Below are 19,761 nucleotides of genomic sequence, written 5' to 3' on the forward strand. Positions count from 1 at the left end.
CATTTCACCCCCCCTTTAAAGAAACTAAACCATCCATTTAAACTAAATAAACCCTAATTTTCAGTTGGCCCAAGACCGGGTACTTATGCACTAAATCCCGCAAGTTTGGAAAGACGACCAATTACCAAGTCACCCTCCAAACCTCGGCTGTGCCCCCGAGACAACTGCTCTAAGCCCCGAGCCAACCAAAAATAACAAACTAAAATAAAAAAAACTACGTGCACAAAGACACGCACTAAACCTACCTGGAAGGTTTGTTCTTTAAATAGCCTACACCCAACATCTCATGTTATAGAGCCTAACTAATTAATGGAGCGTTCCAACTTTTTAGTTCAAAAATCGGCGGATAATATACAAATATATTCAATTCCAATATCCTACCTTTTACCCTCCTTCAAAAACACATTTTCTTTCTAAATTCGTTCGCACGAATCCAAACACAAATTTAAGTCGGACTAGCCCCCAATTGTTACGCCCTTATTAGGGAGCAACAATGAAGGAGGATAACACGTTTACGGCAGTTACAATATCTTTTATTCTCACATTCTTCATAGTAAAGACTATCTCTCAAGTTCACACAATACGCCGCAACGCCGATCAACATCTCGGTCCTGGCCAGGGATCAAGGTGACAGAATGGAACACTCGCTGAGGACGCCAAACAGGAAGCTTTTAATGACAGGTACACCTTTGCACCGGTGCACCCAATACACCTGATTGCCTCAGCTCCGCAGCACACCTGTAAGAGGAGCAAAACACACCCAGACACGGCAAAAATGACAAGTATACAGCCGTGACAGACCCCTTTTTAAATTAATATTCCATCTAGCTAGTAGTAATATATGTTAAAAAAACACGGTCGCCTTTCGTTAATAATTATAATTACGTTTATACTATGATAACGAACAAGATAGTGAACTGTATACTTTATCCAGCTAGATATAGAACAAATGTAGATTTATATTATACTATACATGAGAGCTAGTCCGTCTGCGTTTTACAGAAGACATCATCGTTTCACAAAATATACGGATAGATAGAGTTAGCTGAATGGATGCATAACGTTACCTGTTTATCAGAATGCAAGCGAGTTCGGCATCTCTCTATAGTTTCAGCTTGTCACGAAACTCTATCTTGGAAATGCAACTCCAATATTTACCCGTGTCTTGTTTTTCTATCTTGTCCCAAAACCTTCTCGGGTCATTTATTTCACCCATACGTTTGCACTTCACAGAACGTGCAGGCAAAGCATAAACATGATCCATAACTAAGTTATTGATTGAGGTTTAAATACGAATATAAACAATATAAATATCTTCGTCTCGATCAAGGCTAGCTACTACTTTTTCTTCTTTGTCTCGTCTTTGCTTCTGTTCACCTTTGTATTTGGCGGTTCCACAGGAAGTTAGATAAACTAGAGGGGTCAAAGTTTATATGACGCCATAGACGGGTGACAAAACGGAAATAAAGAAATGTGCCGTGTCTTCTAATTAAACTATAATTTTCTCCGGATTTGAAAGTTCGTGGAAACTGTCGGGATAATGTAAGTACACAACTAAAAAATATATAAACATAGATATAGTGATTTCTGCTATTTTTAAAGCAGAAAAATTACGTATTGCGCCTTTAAACCACACAGTGAAAATTTAGCCAAGTCAAGTCACCTTTATTTATATAGCGATTTAAACAAAATACATTGTGTTAAAGCAACTGAACAACATTCATTAGGAAAACAGTGTGTCAATAATGCAAAATGACAGTTAAAGGCAGTTCATCATTTATACTCAGCTCACTTTAAATAGTATCTGTGCAATCATGTCAACGATAGCAAATTATTAGGCCTACACTACATGCTGTATTAGGCTATATAGCAAACACTGAGGATTTAAATAAAAAATACATTAAAGAGGGCCTCCATAGCATAATGTGAGGTAAACAGCAAAGATAAGCTTAAAAAAAAAAGTAAACCTGCCACTCAAAGTGCTTGCAAGTTGTTGTTGTTTTTTTCACAATAATACCAACATATTCATCTTCTCAGGTTTAACAAGCTGTCTTTTACATTACAGTAGCATGCAAACTATCAATATTCATGTCATTTTTGCAACAGAAATGGCAGCTTTGAAGAATGATTTGTTGATCTTGTTTTCCCTTTAATACATACCTTCCGCTAGAAATTTTTCAATTACTTTCAAAAAGTGGTAGCGACAATATCGACCCTGAGAAAAAGTGGTGGGGACATGTCCCACCCACAAATTACACCTATGGGAAGATCTGACTCACACATTCGTTTTTCTCCCAACATTTTCCCATCATTAAGGACTCATTTAAGACCGTGTTTACGAGGTTACTCACAATAACCGCACATTTTCACATAATTGAGTGCGTTTTTGTCTGCTGAAGTGGCCATTTCACAATCAACTTTGTCCAGTCTTTATGCTATTTCTCGCTAGCAGATATGACAGGTAGCACAGTCATTTTACTCCTTTAAATTAGAGTTGCAGATACCTCATAATCCCCTCACATGAGCGCTTTTCAGTGAGTGTTTTTCTTTTCTTTTTCATCTGTGAAACAACGGCCCAGGCCAGTGTTGACACCTTGTGTACAAACTAATTGGAGCAAAAACTTTGCAAACCTAATAATGCTGCCATGATTTTTTGAAGCTTTCTTCTGGCAAGCTTTCCAAACATGCCATACTTGTCCCATGTTTTACTGTCATGAACTTTAGCATTTAACATGTTAAGGCCTGTGGAGCCTGCGGTGATGTTCTTGAGTTGACTGTCACGTTTCTGAGTGTTACACGGTCTGATCTTGGGGTGAATTCACTGGAATGTCCACTTCTGGGAGGATTGGTATCTTTTTTAATGTTTTCCACTTGTGAATAATATACCTCACTATAGGCTTGGGCGGTATCCAAATTTTGATACCATCAAACCTCCTCCCTATTTTACCTCTGTATACGGTATTACCGTGAATAATAAAAAAATTATGACGTAAGGCTGAGACACTTATACTGAAACAATAACAAAATTACATGCACAGCAATATTAACAACTTTTATTAGCAAAAAATAGCAACAGTCAAACAGAATTTAATTAACATATACAGAACAATTTTTGTGCAGAGACGCACACACAAATCAATAACACAAATCGGATAGTCGAACATTCGTATATATTCGTTCTGCTCTAATTATTCGATAAATAAAAATTATATTTGAATTTCAACATATTTTTGCTTGCTATAAAAAAAAAAGAAAAAAAGCCCACAATAAAACCTAATTCGGTCACTTTCTGTGATTCTCCACGGCATATTTGAAGATGTATGCAAGCACAAATAATTAATGAATGAATAAGAACTGCGGTCTTCTACAGTACTTCAAATATGCCATGGATATTCACAGAAAGTGACCGCATTCAAGAACATTGTTGCGGCATCTCTCAAGCAATGAAACACCGCTAACTTGGAGAATGCAGTGAAAACTCCTCTTCTCGCGTCTGCCCTAGACCCTCGGCACAAACATCTTTGGTTTCTCGATGAAAATATGAGAAAAGTAAGAAAAAAATAACTTTTCTGAACATTATCAGAGCATTTTCCTTGATGCGAGTGGTGCCGATGCAGCCGCTGCCACCAACGATGAAGAGGATGCAATGCCCACTTGTCGGAGAAGGCTGAGCCAGTTCTTCAGCGATGATTACAGAGAGTCCAGCCGAGACGAGTGGGAACAGTTCTTGCTGGAGCCATGTATTCCACCAGATGAGGATCCCATTCAGTGGTGAAAAGAAAACACGAAGCGCTTCACAAAACGTATTCGCTTAGCACACCATTATTTGTGAGTCCCGCCAACGTCTGTGCGTCTGTATTGTTAACAGACTATGGAGCCGACTTTCCCCCGATCATGTTTACATGCCCGTGTTTCTTAACAAGAACATGTACAACAATAAAAAAAAGCAAAAAAGATTTGCTGACAGTTTCAATGTTAAGTGTAAGCTACATTCTCTACAATAGCCTAATTGCTGCAGGCTGCTTTACGTTTTTTCTTTGTTAATTTTTTTTTTTTTTGCTTTTAATCTGTACTTTTTTTTGTTTGCACGCATTGTTAAAGGTTTTCAGCTACAAAACACGATGTGTAATGTTCAAGCTTATTGTGTGTAAGCTTGTTCAAAAATGACAGAAAGGCTGAAATATGTGAGTTTTATCTTTTTATAAAACCTTTTTTGTCAAAACTCTATTTGAACTTGTGCATTGTAAATAACGTTGCAAGACACTCCTTTAAAATCTGGCCATCATTTTACATGTTATTATTTTAATGTTTACGTAAACAAAAAGTACATTTTGATGCTAATTTTATTTGTTATTTGCTGGTTTTCTACATAAAACTTGGTGAATTGATTTCATTGTGTAGCATTAGGACTTTCTGAACAGGATTCTGTGATAACCGTGATCATTTTGTTCACTATAATCATGAAATGAAATTTTCATGCCATTTCATCTCTAGTTATGATCAACTATGATAAACTAAAATTCAAGGACTTAATGTGGGGACACATTTCGAGTGAGAGCAAGGTTACATCGTGTACATATGACAGAGGTCTGATATTCTATTCGTCATATTTCTGTTTTGCATAAAACTGAAGAATATTCGGTACATCCTATATTGTATTCTAAAATGATCTTAACTTTTGCATGGATTTTATTGAAAAGAGTTTAGGCTGATGTAACCAGTCATTTCACAGTGCATCTGTGAATCACTCACAGACGGTAGAGACACAGCTGCACGCGCAACACTGCGATCTTCACATTACATTAGTTTAGACCTTAACTAATGTAAGGTCTAAACATGGACTAAACATGAGATAATGTGTATGTGTTCTTAGAATGAACACAAAATGACAAACTTTGATGTTTATGGAAAATCACCCCAAAGTATTATTGCAGATCTCGTTGCCTTCAATGAAATAAGTAACCATCTTCAAAGTTTGCACTGTGCGTCTGTTTGCCTCTAAATGTCCAATAATTTGCATGTCCTGCCACTCTTTTTCCGCAGCTGAAGAATCCAGCCGTATGTTGTACATAATGTCTGGAGAAAGCTTCTGGCTACCTTTCTCCTCGTGTAGCATTTACAGTCAAAGTCACGGATTTTCCCCATTTCTCTGTCTTTATCCCCATCAAATGTTACTATCGATATAGCCTCTGATATCTTATGGTCCAACTCGTCTGACACCAGTCCAATACATTCTTCCTCGTCATCATCTTCGCTCAGTTGTAGATTAGGGATATTCCAGTCTTATTATGCCGCTTTCATCGTTGCTCAGATCGTCTTCAGAATCAGTGAGCATTTGTTTATAAGCATCCGGCTTGTCTTCAGGTACTTCAAAACATTTTCGGTGTAATGGCCACGGTTGAGCTCGTCTGCGTTCATATTTGCGGCGTACATCTTCATTGAATTTTGATATCAGCTACAGCCGGCCAGAGCGCTGCATACTAAGCCACGCTTCCCTCGGAGGTCGGCTTATCCAGTATGGAAATACAGACAGACAATGAAACGCCCCTACTGCGTGCTGGAATCTCTGACAAACAACCTGATTTCAACCTCAAAATGTAAGCTTTTAAATATACTGTAACGATATACAAATCTCCATATTCATCGGGAAGAAGGAGGCGGGAACCGGCGCACAATCAAAACATAATTTTAATATTCAAAAATAAACACAAAACAGCGCGTCATCCCCTCACGGCGACTGACGCGCACAAATAAAAGCCAAACCATAAAATAATGTCCCAGGCCTGGTCCTCTCTCGTCCTTCACTATAGTCACTCCAGTTTTATATCCTTCCATCTCCTACGTGGGACTCGATACTGGCGGTGGGGCGCAGGTGTAGCTCATCTCCAATCACTACACCTGGCCTCACTCCTCGTTCCCACGCCTCTCGGCCCCGCCCCACTCGCCACATACCCCCATCGCCCCTCGCAGGCCGGGGGGGTACCCTCGAGACTGCGCTCTACTCCAAACCCCCCCTTCCCTCCGGGGGGGACCGCTCACGGGGACCTGCGGGAACCTGGGGGTAGGACAGACGAGGCGAGAGAAAAGGAGATGGAAGGAGGAGCGACAGGGACGAGAGAGGGGAGAGAGGAAAAAAAAAAAAATCCGGTTCCCAGACGCACTGCTGCTCGGCCCTCCACCAGCTGGGTGATCTCCTCCGCGGTGCCCGGCGATGGCATTGGACGGCCCTCGGCGGACGGCACGACACTACTCCGCCGCCCGGTGGACGGCGACGGCTCCTCCGATTTTGGGCAGCGGCACGAGTCCCCCGTTCCCTGCCCCTCCGGATTCCGTCACGGAGGCAGCAGGCTCCGGCCCCCTGGCGAATGGCGCCGGCTCCTCCGCTCCCTCACGGACGGCAGCCACCCCTCCATATCGTGGGTGGTCGGCAGCGAGCTCGCCCGTCCCCGGCAACTCGCTCCAGCCCACCGCCTCGAGCGTCCATGGCGGCACATACCTCGCCTGCTCGAGGGCACCGCGGATTCACCACAGCGGCGAGGGATCTTCAGCAGTGCGTCCCTCCTTCTCCCGGGTTTCGGCACCACTGTAACGATATACAAATCTCCATATTCATCGGGAAGAAGGAGGCGGGAACCGCCGCACAATCAAAACATAATTTTAATATTCAAAAATAAACACAAAACAGCGCGTCAGCCCCTCACGGCGACTGACGCACACAAATAAAAGCCAAACCATGAAATAATGTCCCAGGCCTGGTCCTCTCTCGTCCTTCACTATAGTCGCTCCAGTTTTATATCCTTCCATCTCCTACGTGGGACTCGATACTGGCGGTGGGGCGCAGGTGTAGCTCATCTCCAATCACTACACCTGGCCTCACTCCTCGTTCCCACGCCTCTCGGCCCCGCCCCACTCGCCACATATACCAATACTGCTATCTCAAACAGGGAGAGGCTTCTTTGTGATATCAACTAACAGATTCTGCAAAAAAACGAAAATCAACAATTTTGAAAAAAAAACGCTTCTTTCTCATTTTGCTCGAAAGTTGTGCTGCCGACTTGTGTCACTGGTTTCCGTGACGGGTCACATATCCTTCAGGTCATTGTGTATATTAGTACTGTTCTTGTATATTGCCTGTTGAATTTGACTGTTTTATACATGCTTATGATGGATCACTAGTTAATATCACTTCACTTATACCATGTTTGTTCTCTATGAAATAGTCATCTGTTGATCTAAACGAGAGTGCATATATGTTAATGCCTATGCAACATATTACTGTTCTAAGAGACTTTACTAGTTTTTATATTAACTTCTGATCCAGTTACATTTGCAAACTGCCATGCTCTCAGACAAAGGGTTGTAAAACTCCCCAATATTTCCAACCTACCACTTGGAATTTCAGCCTTTCTCATTGGACAAGCCCATCCTGTGAACCGCCTCAGACTTAAAAAGGGTCACGCACGGTTACACACACAATTTCTTGTTCTTCTTCTTCTGCTAAGTCTTCTGTGTTTGTGTGGATAGTTTGAGCTGGTACAGGTGTGCCCAGTGGGCCCCAACACATCGCTCAGCCAGTCCACGGTTTTGTTAGATCCGGTTGATAAGGATGGAAAGAAATAAGGATGTGAGCTAGAACGCTTCTAAGGACACTCTAAGTTCGTGCCAGGCCTTCAGCCTTGACTTTCCATTCATCAAGATCCTCTGACTTATGCTGTGTTCACACCAGATGCGTGTAGTTGGACGCTTGAACATTTTGAGTTCATACGCTTCATTCACATGGAAATTTATCTTCACAACAGACGCAATTTCGCGTCATGGAGTGGCTTTTGTCAGTTGAGCGCACGCAGAATTTTCAACCACTGTTTTTATTCGGATAATTTTATATCTGTTTCTGTAAAAGTATAGGGTTAGGGTATCATACAGCTCTGGGTATGCACATCGATGATAAGTTTGTCCTCCATTGTTGTTTCAGATTTTCCCTTCGCTCCTTATGCCGTAATCACGTCACTACTAGAGCAAGCTCCTGATTTGTTTAATGCGGTGCAGAATTTCGCCAAAGTTCATATTTTTCAACTTGCGCGTCAAACCGTTCGAAACGCTCAATTCACGTGAATCACGCCGCAGGTTGTCTATTCGTGTCTTTGCATTGACTTAACCTTGAAATCACTCGCGCCAGACACTATTCACATACCTGCCAACCTTGAAGAAATTTTATGAGTACTACACCCCCCCCACACACACACACACACACGCGAACCTTACAGCCCACCGCCAATGTATGCTCCACCGTTGCACACACATCTGTGAGAAACCTATGAGATACCTAACACTATAATACATATTATACACATAATATCCTTTCACCAATTAAGATTTATTAGTTACTCCATAACATATACAAGTAGATCATAAATGTTAGACAATTTCTGCAATCACTCCGAACATTTTGTACTGGAGGCATAGCCCATCGAAACTTCTTCTACCTGAAAATCTTGTCAGAAATAAAAGTAAACTGAGGACATTCTTTCTAAATAAATAAATCAAAACATTAAATAAATGTGCAAAACCAGCAGTTATCAATATCAAAATCAGTTTCCTAAAAACAAACAACATTTTTTTGTATAATTTTCCATGCAAAGTGTTTAAACTTTTTCATTGTTTAACTTGTTAAAGGTTGCAGATTTGGCTTAAGTAGTGCATCAGTGAAAGTCTCTTTGTAACAAATGCTGCCTTTAGAGGCAATCATGACTTTTCTTGTCACCAGAGAACTAAACACCTCTGTGCTCATATTAATAGATTATTATTAATGTTGAAAAGAGCTGAGAATATTTTTTTTTTTTCAGGTTTTTTCGGGGGAATTAATTGAAAGAACAGCATTGTTTGTTACATTTGTTACAGTTACATTTATTTGTTACGTTTATATTATTTACATCAAGCTTTTGAATGGTATAGTATTGCATATTATTATTGAAACATTATAGTTTGAAAAAAGTCTAACTAGTAAAATGTTTATACGTTATATGAAAACTAGTACAAGTATATTGGGGTGACTTATATCTTGTTCCTCTCATCGCGAAGCAAACAGTAAAATAAAAATAAAAACTTTATTTAACATTAGAATCTGAATAGAGCGTTCAGCGCGGGGGCGTGGTCGAATTAGAAGATAATGAAGGGAGATGTGAAAAACGGACAAGACATCGCGTTGTTTTCATATGGATTACTTTATCACAGAATATTTGTTTTCAGCGGCTTGTTTAGTTTAAAAGTAGACATGTCAATCTTTCTATAGATATATCTTTCATGTCTCTTCGTTGAGTATTCACGGAGTTACAGTTCATTTTAATGACGCGTTTGTAAATGAATATCACAGCAGACAAAGGCTGCAGACAGCACACCTTGTTTGTTATCTTTATTTTATGTGCACAAAGTTTTGTTGTTATTATATCTGTATACAAATAAAAGTAGACCCTTTACAGATTCGATTTTGCTCTTATCTGTACGATCAAAACTGAAAGCGTTATTTAAGTTCTTTTCGGTGTTATCAGGAGAAAATGACTCCGCGTATACGTGTTAACCGACTTAAGAAGGTTGAACAGAACACTTCAAAACGAAAGAAAACCGACTGCTCTCTGCTTATGTAACGTTAATCCGTATGAAATGTGCATTTCTCTGGCGCGTTCACTACTGCGAAGATCCCGAGACAGCATCGTCAACTTTATCTTTGCAGTTGACACGACATTGATACAGAAAACACTTGTTTATTAATATTTATATTCATAAAATATGAAATATTCATAATCATTACTTTTGCTGGTTCTTTGTGGCAGCTTTTAGGTGCGTTATTGGCAGGGCCACCCTTACATGTTAGCCTACATGAACGCGTGAACTGAACTGAGCTCGTCACAGCTGGACTGCGTGTTATGATGTCATGTCAAGGTCACTTTTAATGTCCATAATTTCATTTAGGCTAAACATAGCCTAACTGTTACTTTTATCTTACGTTAATCAGCACCTGGCCTGTCTAAAGCCTTCTAGATTTCAAGCCATTCCACCACTTTTCTAACTGCCAACTAAGCTTGTGGATAGGAGGGGCAGGTGGGCGGTGGGTTAACATTCAGCGCTCTGATTGGCAGAAAGCTTTTCACTCCACTTACACTCTGTGGATCAGCGGCAGAATCAGCGTCATAGATTGCATAGAAACTGAAATCGGCGAAATGCGAGACGCAACAAAATGCGTACCTAGAGAGCAGCGAATCGTACAAGCGTACTTATGGGTCAAAATGCGTGCAGAGTACGAAAAATGCGTACATGTTGGCAGGTCTGTATTCATGTCTGGTGTGAACGCAACATTAGAATGGTTCTTTCTCATTACCTAAATTCAGCCAACCTACTGGAGCCCTAACATGCACCAGGACTCTCTTTCAAACAGGCGAAACGTGCAAGTATCAAACTTTGTTTTATTAATTGATTCATTAAGTATGATTTGCACCTTTTACAAAGGTGTGTTTGAGCTAAGCAACTGATGTTTCCTTCAGGCTGTAGAGCTTCTGAATATCAAACTGTACAATAGCTTCATGTTTTTATTTCCCTACTCTTTATTGCTTAAGCTTTAACCCTTTTTCCTATGCCCACTGTATGTGTGTGTGTATGCATGTATATGTTAGACTAGTTTAAGTGTTTATGTAGTTAATAAAGTCTTACTTGTATCACACTTGAAGTTGTTCATTGTTTGCTCATAACTGGAGTCCCTAATCATGCATATTTTTGCAACATGCTCTGAGTAATATTGTACAGTAAGAAAACAGGAAATGAATGTTCTTAGAATTGACCGACAGTTGACACAGATATGTCAAGTAAATACTTAGAGCGGATCTAAATATTTATAATTATAACTAGTTATGATTAATCATATTCCCCATTTGAGCTGATTGGATACATTGATCAACTCAATGTGAAGGAGATGTGTTGCACTACATGAGGCACACCAGATACTGACTGGTTTTCGGACCCTATAGGCCCTCCAATGCAGTAAAACTGTACATTTTAGAGTGGCCTTTAACTGTTGCCAGCCTAAGGCACACCTGTGTAATAATCTTGTTATTATTGATATGCACACAATGAGGTGGATGGATTATCTCGGAAAAGAAGTGCTCACTTATACAGATTTAGACAGATTTGTGAACAATATTTGAGAAAGATAGGCCTTTTGTGTAATGGAAAAAGTCTTAGATCTTTGAGTTCAGCTTATGAAAAATGAGGGCAAAAACAAAAGTGTTGTGTTTATAATTTTGTTCAGTCTTAGCTTTGTTGTTGTCTTAGCCTTGGACACACTGTCGTTGGCTGCGCTGTTTGTGAAGCCAGTGCTGCAAATATTGCTGGCTGGTGTTGGTTAGGTCCAGTCATAGTTAGGGATGGGTACCAAATCCACTTTGTCGCCACATCTGCAAAGTGCATTTGCAGCTTTTGACTGCTAAGAGCACAGGTTAACAAGCTATTAAGCACAAGTTATCAAACAAATGCATCAAAATAGCCATAAGCTTTGACTCACAGGTGTGTTACCAAATGAATGACTACTAGTAACTTATTTTGTGAGAAGACCAATTAAATACCCTCTAGACATCTCTTTTAAAGTTTTTAAAGCATTTTATACACATATGCATAAATCCTGCTTTCAGAATGGTCCGTAATGGAGAGATGTAGGCCTGTCGATAAATCAATTAATCGTTTGCTTTATTTTTATACCACGTAGAATATTAAGCAAGTAACTTCATCGCCCTTTCTGTCGAACTGGGCCTACTTTTCGCTCGCTTCATTTGGCTTGCTCAGCTAAATATGTCTGTAGGCATGTAGTTGCATGTGTCAACGCACCCAGTGAGTTCACACACACACACACAAACACACACACACACTGCTTATGAAATAACGAACTTGAGCAAAACATAAAGCGATATGTGAATGGCTAACGGTTAAACGGTCAATATTAGCATCCCTAACTGGCATATACACATAACAGACAAACATCAAAAATTAATTAATTTTAAGCCACACAAAGTCAACATGTTGGTATTTCTTGCTCGGAATCTTCCATAAGATAAAATAAAAGTTAATTGATCTTGGAAAAGGTGTAGCTGTGTTATTATGCCATTATCATTATATGTTCAAACATTATATAGTGAAACTGGTCTTAGAACGACAATATTATAATTTATTGCGATCATTTCTTGGAAATTTATCGTCAAGCAAGTTTGTTATCGCGACGGGCCTAGAGAGATGCTTTAATATTTATTTTTTTCCTCTGAAACACAAAAATGAAAATTTAAATAAAATTGATATTTTATGTTTTGAGAATGGTCAACCATTCTCCATTCTGAAGATATTGTTGCTTCTGGTTTATGCATTGTAAACCCTTTTTCCTATGCCGACAGAAAGTCTACAAAATTATGTTGTCTCTCAAAAACTCGAGTCCATAATGCATGTGTATTTCCCAAATCTAAATAGCCTATAAAACACGGTCATAGACAGATACTTTTCTGATGTCTGGACTCTGTTTGGGATTAAGAAAAACAAAGAGATGGTTCAATATATTGGTAATGAATACATTCTGTGAAAATGTATATTTATGGTTTTGATTGGGATTGTCATGTCAGTAACGCTGACATCAATAATGAAATGAAAAATAATAAGGCCAACATGTTTCTTATTACTGCAATATATTTTTACATTTGTATTGGGAAAAACGACTGCACTCGTACAATTAAACTGAAAATTAGTATAAAGTCACAGTCCAAAAAGTTATTTTTAATTTTGTGATATTCTGCTGATGAAAAAAAAAAAGCCCAAAGCCAAAACAGGTTAGGTGTGTAGTCATCCAAAATAGCCAAGAAAGGCCCATAAGGTCAAAATATCCTTTACATTTTGACCAGAAACATTAGCCTTTAGTTTTATTGTTTTTTTTTTTGTTTTTTTTTTCTACTTTTTCAGTAAAACTATAGTTTCATCCGTATATTTTGCCTGTTTGTTTAAACACTAATTGCAAGTTGTCATTCATTCATTGTACTGAGTTGTGTGTGTGTGTGTGTGTGTGTGTGTGTGTGTGTGTGTGTGTGTGTGTTTGTGACATATCAGGACTCAACTCTGTATAATGACATGGGTATGACACAGGTATTATAAGGAGTGGGTGACTTATGAGGACATAACCCATGTCCCCATTTTTCAAAACACTTATAAATCATACAGAATTAGTTTTTTTTTTTTTTTTGAGAAAGTAAAAATGCACAAAGTTTCCTGTGAGGGTTAGGGTTAGGTGTAGGGTTGGTGTAGGGCATAGAATATACAGTTTGTACAGTATAAAAACCATTACACCTATGGGATGAACACAAACGTGTGTGTATGTGTGTGTGTGTAGGTGGACTAAAGCTCATGAGCTTCTTGTGCAGCAGAAGATCATTAAGGATGACTTGGCTCTAGCTGTGAGAGAGTCTGAAGCCATGCTGAGGTAGGATGATTAACAAAGCTAATTTGTGTTGTAGTGGGTTATAATATCACAAATAATCATGGATCATGTGTTTTTCAGGGAAGGATACCAGCAGTTCTTTGATCATCTCCAACAGTTGTCCGTTCCGCTGCTGATCTTTTCTGCTGGAGTCGGGGATGTGTTAGAGGAAGTGATCAGACAAGCTGGTGTGTTCCACCCTAATGTTAAGGTCTTCTCCAATTACATGGACTTTGACGAGTCTGTAAGTTTCTTTACAAACATCCTTCATGTGTTTGTCAAAATTAATTAATTAATATGGATCAATTGCTTTTCAATACATTTCTTGTTCCCTTTTAATTTCTATTTTGGCTGTTTAATTACTAATATTGAATAGTCATTTATATGTTGCGCAGACCTAATAATTTGTGAGACCACAAATAGTTAAAAAAATATAGTTTTACAATGAACCAATGAAAGCTTAATTAATGGGTTTGATGTTTGTAAAAAAAAAATACTAAAACATCAATAACTTGTTACATGCACAGAGCATATTTAAAACTTTATAAAACATAATATAGCTTCCGCTAACTGTTGTACAAGCATTTTCGAGAGAGTTTCATTCCAGCAGATAACGAAGGACGATAAGTAAGAATATACTAGTCTCACGAAAACAAAGTTTTGCCTACAGCAAAGGAAAACCAGTTTCCTCTTGGCTTATCGAAATCCTCAAATCCTTGTTTTGTACTTCTAATTCGTGACCGGTGTTTTGTTCTGCTCTTTCCACTGTGCATCAGCGTGAACTCTCTTGTGAACACAAGTTACGACAGTTACCAGAAGCTAGAGATTACGGTTCATAAAGTTTTCAATATTGATATTATTCTTGCATCGGTTCACCTCAGAAGGTCTATAATTACTCCCTGGAGCCATGAGGACTTTTTTATATGATGGATGAATGCATTTTATTTTGCGGAAATCGGGCCCGATCGCGTTGTTTCAGACTTGATCGGAATCGGAAGTTACCTCCCGATCAGGACTCGGGGATATATATATATATATATATATATATATATATATATATATATATATATATATATATATATATACATTTCTCATTATTTTTTAACACGTTTAGTTATGCAGTGGCACAGAATTAGACCCTTTTGACTCCACACAGAAACAGCAACGCGTGCGGCAAGACATCACTTGGTTTTCAAGAGCTGGTGTGAATAAATATAGATTCAAACTCAAAGAGACGGGATAGTCTGCGCAATGACCTGATATTTGAATCGGACCCAGAATACAGCGAGATGAACATCACAGAGCGCTAAACTCTTATGCAGTGTGTTTCATTCATACTAGAAGCCGGAGCGCACTCTCGTGCTGATATCAGGAAACTCCTAATATGGACAAAAGCATCCGGCTATGAGTCCCACTTAGCTTAAACACAGTACACGAAGCAAGGGCTTTTAAATAACATAATAAAAAGAAAACAGAGAGAAAAGAATAAGAATAGCGCAAGCTAGTGTTAGGTGTTGGGGAGGTCATTCCACCAGGAGGGGACATTTAATTTTTAAAGTCTGTAAAAGTGACTTTGTGCTTCTTTGGGATGGCACAATCAAGCGACGTTCACTTGCAGAACACAAGCTTCTAGAGGCACATAAGTCTGAAGTAACACATTTAGGTAAATGGGTGCAGAGCCAGTGGTAGTTTTGTAGGCAAACATCAATGCCTTGAATTTTATGCGAGCAGCTATTGGTAGCCAGTGCAAATTGATAAAAAGAGGTGAGATGTGTATTATTTTCTGTTCATTGAAAATTAATCTTGCTGCCGTGTTCTGGATTAATTGTAAAGGTTTGATAGTATTGGCTGGAAGACCTGCCAAGAGGGCATTGCAATAGACCAGCCTGGACAGAACAAGAGCTTGAACAAGGAGTTGTGCAACATGTTCTGAAAGAAAGGGCCTGATCTGCTTGATGTTGAATAAAGCAAAGAATCCAGCAAGAAATGTCTGTTAGACAAGCTGAGATGCGAGTAGGTACCGCATTGTATCAGGGAATGAAGTGTAAGGGAAACAGGTCAATTTAGCTCAAAAGGAATCATTTAAGATTTTAAAGGGAATTTGAACAGAATCACTGTTTCACGGCTGGTCACGGAGACGCGCCTGCGATTCAGTGAACGAGACGTTTAACATCAAATCTGCGCTGGATATTAATATCCAAAAGTATAGTGAAAACACTATCAATTAGCACAGTAACAAGATCAGCAGTTTAAGACATTAACTTGTAAGCACAAAACACAGGATAGTTCTCTTTTCAATATGAATTAGGTTTTATTAGATAAATCTAAGACATAAACTAAATGATTTAAAAAAAACTTATTTAAAATGAATTTAAAACATTTAATGATGTTTGATCATTCTTAACTTTTGGGTTAAAGGAATCAAGGAGAATATCAACAGAGTCTGCAGAAATGCTTGGTGTTAAAGATATAGCCTCCATAAATAGTACACTTGTGTTCTCGTTAATGCATCTCCTTCTGACAGAGACAGATCTAGACTCACTGGTAGCAGAGATCAATATATCAAGGAAAATACAGAAGTGATCGGGTAGTGCTATGTCCTTAATAACAATGGATGAAATGTTTAGACCCCTACTGATGATTAGATCCAGAGTGTGTCCACCTTTGTGTCTGGGTCCATGCACATGCTGAATCAGGTCAAAAGTGTTTAGAACCGTTATCATTTCTTTTGAAGTTTTGTTTTCTGCATTATCTACATGAATATTGAAATCCCCTGCAATAACAAAACAGTCAAACTCTGAGAAAATCACTGATAGCATTTCAGTGACCTCTTCAACAAAGGCTGCAGAGTATTTTGGAGGCCTGTAAATAATAATAAACAGAATGCGTGGAGCACCTTTCAGCACAATCCCTAAATATTCAAAAGACAAGTACTGACCAAATGACACTTGCTTGCATTGATAGACATCTTTAAATAGAGCAGCTACACCCCCACCTCTCCTAACAGTCCTGCAGACACTCATGAAATTAAAGTAAGGAGGCGCTGCTTCATTGAGGACTGCAGCTGTCTTCTAGCCATGTTTCATTTAGAAACATAAAATCCAGATTGTTTGTGGTTATAAAGTCATTGATTAGAAATGATTAATTTTTTAGTGAGCGAATGTTTAAAAGTGCTAACTTGATGGCAGTGCTTTGTGTCTTTACATCAATCTTAGTTTGATGCATAATAGGCCGCAGATTAGATGAGTTTGCCCTTCGGCTTGAGAAGGCCTTAGACTTTCTTTCACGTGATAAAACTGAAATAGAGAAAGCTACAGGCACACTGGGTTACCGCTTGTTCAGTAGGCATTTGTGAATGTTGCTGCTATTATAGCGGGGACCCGACACATCATTGAGAGCTGCTATCAGTTGTTTTTGGTTCACCTTCAGCAGATAGAGGGTTTGGGCCCTGGCGTTGTGGCAGCGGTCGGTGAGATCTCACAGGAGCAGGGCCCACAGGCTTTGGTGGTTGGGGGGCCCGCCGTTTTTTTTTGTTGATACCTGGGGGCTTGCAGCAAAAGAGTGGGAGAGTTTAGTCCCAGCATATACCAATTCCTGCATTTTCTGTGAGAAGCACAGAAGTGGAGATGCTGGAGAGAGGGATAATGTGTCTGGTGAGATGGGCTGTGTCTCTGGTGTTTCCGGTGGCTGTGATATATTGTCCTGGCTTCCCTGGCTGTTTTCCAGAAAGTCGTCCTTGGGTGGTGAATCTTGGCGCCACTGCCCAAGATGGCCGCCGGTCCAGAGTCATGGCACAAGACGGCTGCTTGTCCAGCGCCTCTGCACAGAATGACAGCCACAGTTGACCCTCCAGAGTCGAGTCAGGCTCCTGTTGACCCTCCAGAATTGAGTCAGGTCCCCGTTGACTTTCCAGAGTCGAGTCCGGTTCCCGTTGACTTTCCAGAGTCGAGTCAGGTTCCCGTGGGCCCTCCAGAGTCGAGTCAGGTTCCCGTGGACTTTCCAGAGTCAGGGTTAGTCACCATTGAACTTCCAGAGTCAGGGTTAGTCACCATTGAACTTCCAGAGTCAGGGCTATTCACCGATGACCCTCCAGAGTCAGGGCTAGTCACCGTTGACTAGTGGCCTGTCATAAAAGGTATGAAAAGTTGTGGTCCAAATACTCAATCTGCCATCAGACGTGCAATCTGGGTTATATGAAGCAACAGGAACACTTTTTGTAAGCAAAGAATACAAAAATAACAACTTTATTCAATAATTCCTTTGTTAACGGTCTCCTCTGCATCACTTCATATCACCGTGCTGCGTCTGCATTGTTGTGGCGTTGGAGTATTCTGAAGACAACTTTTCATACCTTTTGTGGACCTTGACACTGTTATTTTTTTGGCAGTCTATGGGACAGTCTCAAGCCTCCAGGTTTTCATCCAAAATATCTTAAATTGTGTTCCAAAGACGAACTGAACTTTCATGGGTTTGGAACTACATGGGGGTAAGTGATTAACACTGTTTGGAATAACGCCGTTTAAAAGAACGGCGTTAGGTAACAACGTTATTTTTTCAGTAACGGGGTAATCTAACTAATTACTTTTCCCATCGTTACAACGGCGTTAACATTAATGGACGTTAAATGTGGTGCGTTATCATGCATTGATTTAATAAGCTATGTAATCCGAACGCACCCCTGGCTCACACAGCGAGTGAGGAGGTGGGTTAATTGATAACGAGATAAACTATTATGATTGGCTAAGGCATGTGTTCCATGGTCGCAATCAGAGCCAGTGTTTTTACACACATGCCGGAACACGCGCCAGCGGCGCCAAACACACACACACACACACATGCACGCAACAGCTAACCAGAGATTCGCAGCAGCAGCAGGGATAGCGAGTCAGGAGCAATCCGATGAAAAGTTGTCATTTTCAAGGTGGAGATATAAGCACTACTTCAAATTCATTGTGGTCAAAGGCAAGAACGTGTAATGTGTAGCCTACATGTAATGTGTGACACACGCATATATATATAAAGCTACTGGCCAAAAACACTTTTCTTACAAAGATAATACTTGAAGTGAAGGATAAAACTCTTGCTGTCTGTTGACATGCAATAAATATAGAAAGTTATGTACGAACACCTGTTTGTTCTACTCATTTCAACTGACTTGTGAAAACGGCAAAAAAACAAATACAAATTCTTTGACATATAGCAATTATTATTATTTTTTTTAAGTAACGCAAATAGTTACTTTCCCTGGTAACGAGTTACTTTTATTGTAGAGTAATTCAGTTACTAACTCAGTTACTTTTTGGAACAAGTAGTGAGTAACTATAACTAATTACTTTTTTAAAGTAACGTTCCCAACAGTGGCGATTAATGACACAATTTTCATTTTGGGGTGGAGTAACCCTTTAAGAACTGGCTGCACTGCACTGGCTACCAATAGCTGCTCGCATAAAATTAAGGGCATTGATGTTTGCCTACAAAATCACCACTGGCTCTGCACCCCTTTACCTAAATTCATTACTTCAGAGTTATGTGATGTATTCTTTTTCTATTCTTTCTGTTTTATCTTTATTTTTTATATATTATGTTATATGTAAATGTGTATTACTTTAAGCTAACTGATACTTGTCATAGCCCTTGCATATTGCTCTTTTGTTGGTTTTGATTGAATTTAATTCAGTTATCCTCATTTGTAAGTCTATTTGGATAAATGTAAATGTAATACATATGCAAGTACACTGTTCTGTCGGTATACTTGAGCTTTATTTTGTGCTTGTAACAGGGTGTTTTGCGGGCATTTAAAGGAGAGCTTATTCATATCTACAACAAACGGGAAGGAGCTCTGCTCAATACTGAACACTTCAAGGAACTGCAGAGCCGCTGTAATGTCCTTCTGCTCGGAGACTCTCTTGGGGATCTCAACATGGCTGATGGAGTCATGAACTTAGAAAACATCCTGAAGATTGGATACCTCAATGATAAGGTAAACCCATAGTAAAAGCAGGATAGCACATGGAAAAAGGGAAAGAAGCACTAATGAATGTTTGTTTTTACCCTAGGTGGATGAGAGGAGAGAGTCATACTTAAACTCCTATGATATCGTTTTGGAGAAAGATGAAACCATGGATGTTCCTAATGCCATCTTACGATACATTACAGGACAATGAACTTAGACCTAGGGTCTCCAAGATAAGGAACTCGTCTGCCTCTACCCTAAAATCATTTAATGACATAATGAGAAAAATGTGAAAATAAAAGAATAGAACCAGAAA

General features: G+C 39.4%; 1 protein-coding gene across 5 annotated transcripts in view; it reads left to right on the top strand.

Annotated features, from left to right (window-relative positions):
- LOC127979212 (cytosolic 5'-nucleotidase 3) overlaps positions 1 to 19,761 on the top strand; it is a 75,581-nt gene extending 55,820 nt beyond the window's left edge. For all 5 annotated transcript variants that reach the window (XM_052584531.1, XM_052584535.1, XM_052584533.1 and 2 more), the window contains 4 exons: positions 13,406 to 13,495; positions 13,574 to 13,736; positions 19,272 to 19,472; positions 19,549 to 19,761. In XM_052584531.1, the coding sequence (XP_052440491.1) occupies positions 13,406 to 13,495; positions 13,574 to 13,736; positions 19,272 to 19,472; positions 19,549 to 19,656 (562 nt within the window). In that variant the 3' untranslated portion in view covers positions 19,657 to 19,761. The remainder of the gene's footprint in view (positions 1 to 13,405; positions 13,496 to 13,573; positions 13,737 to 19,271; positions 19,473 to 19,548) is intronic.

The sequence above is a fragment of the Carassius gibelio genome, chromosome B19 (genome assembly GCF_023724105.1).
Source record: "Carassius gibelio isolate Cgi1373 ecotype wild population from Czech Republic chromosome B19, carGib1.2-hapl.c, whole genome shotgun sequence".
Taxonomy (NCBI): domain Eukaryota; kingdom Metazoa; phylum Chordata; class Actinopteri; order Cypriniformes; family Cyprinidae; genus Carassius; species Carassius gibelio.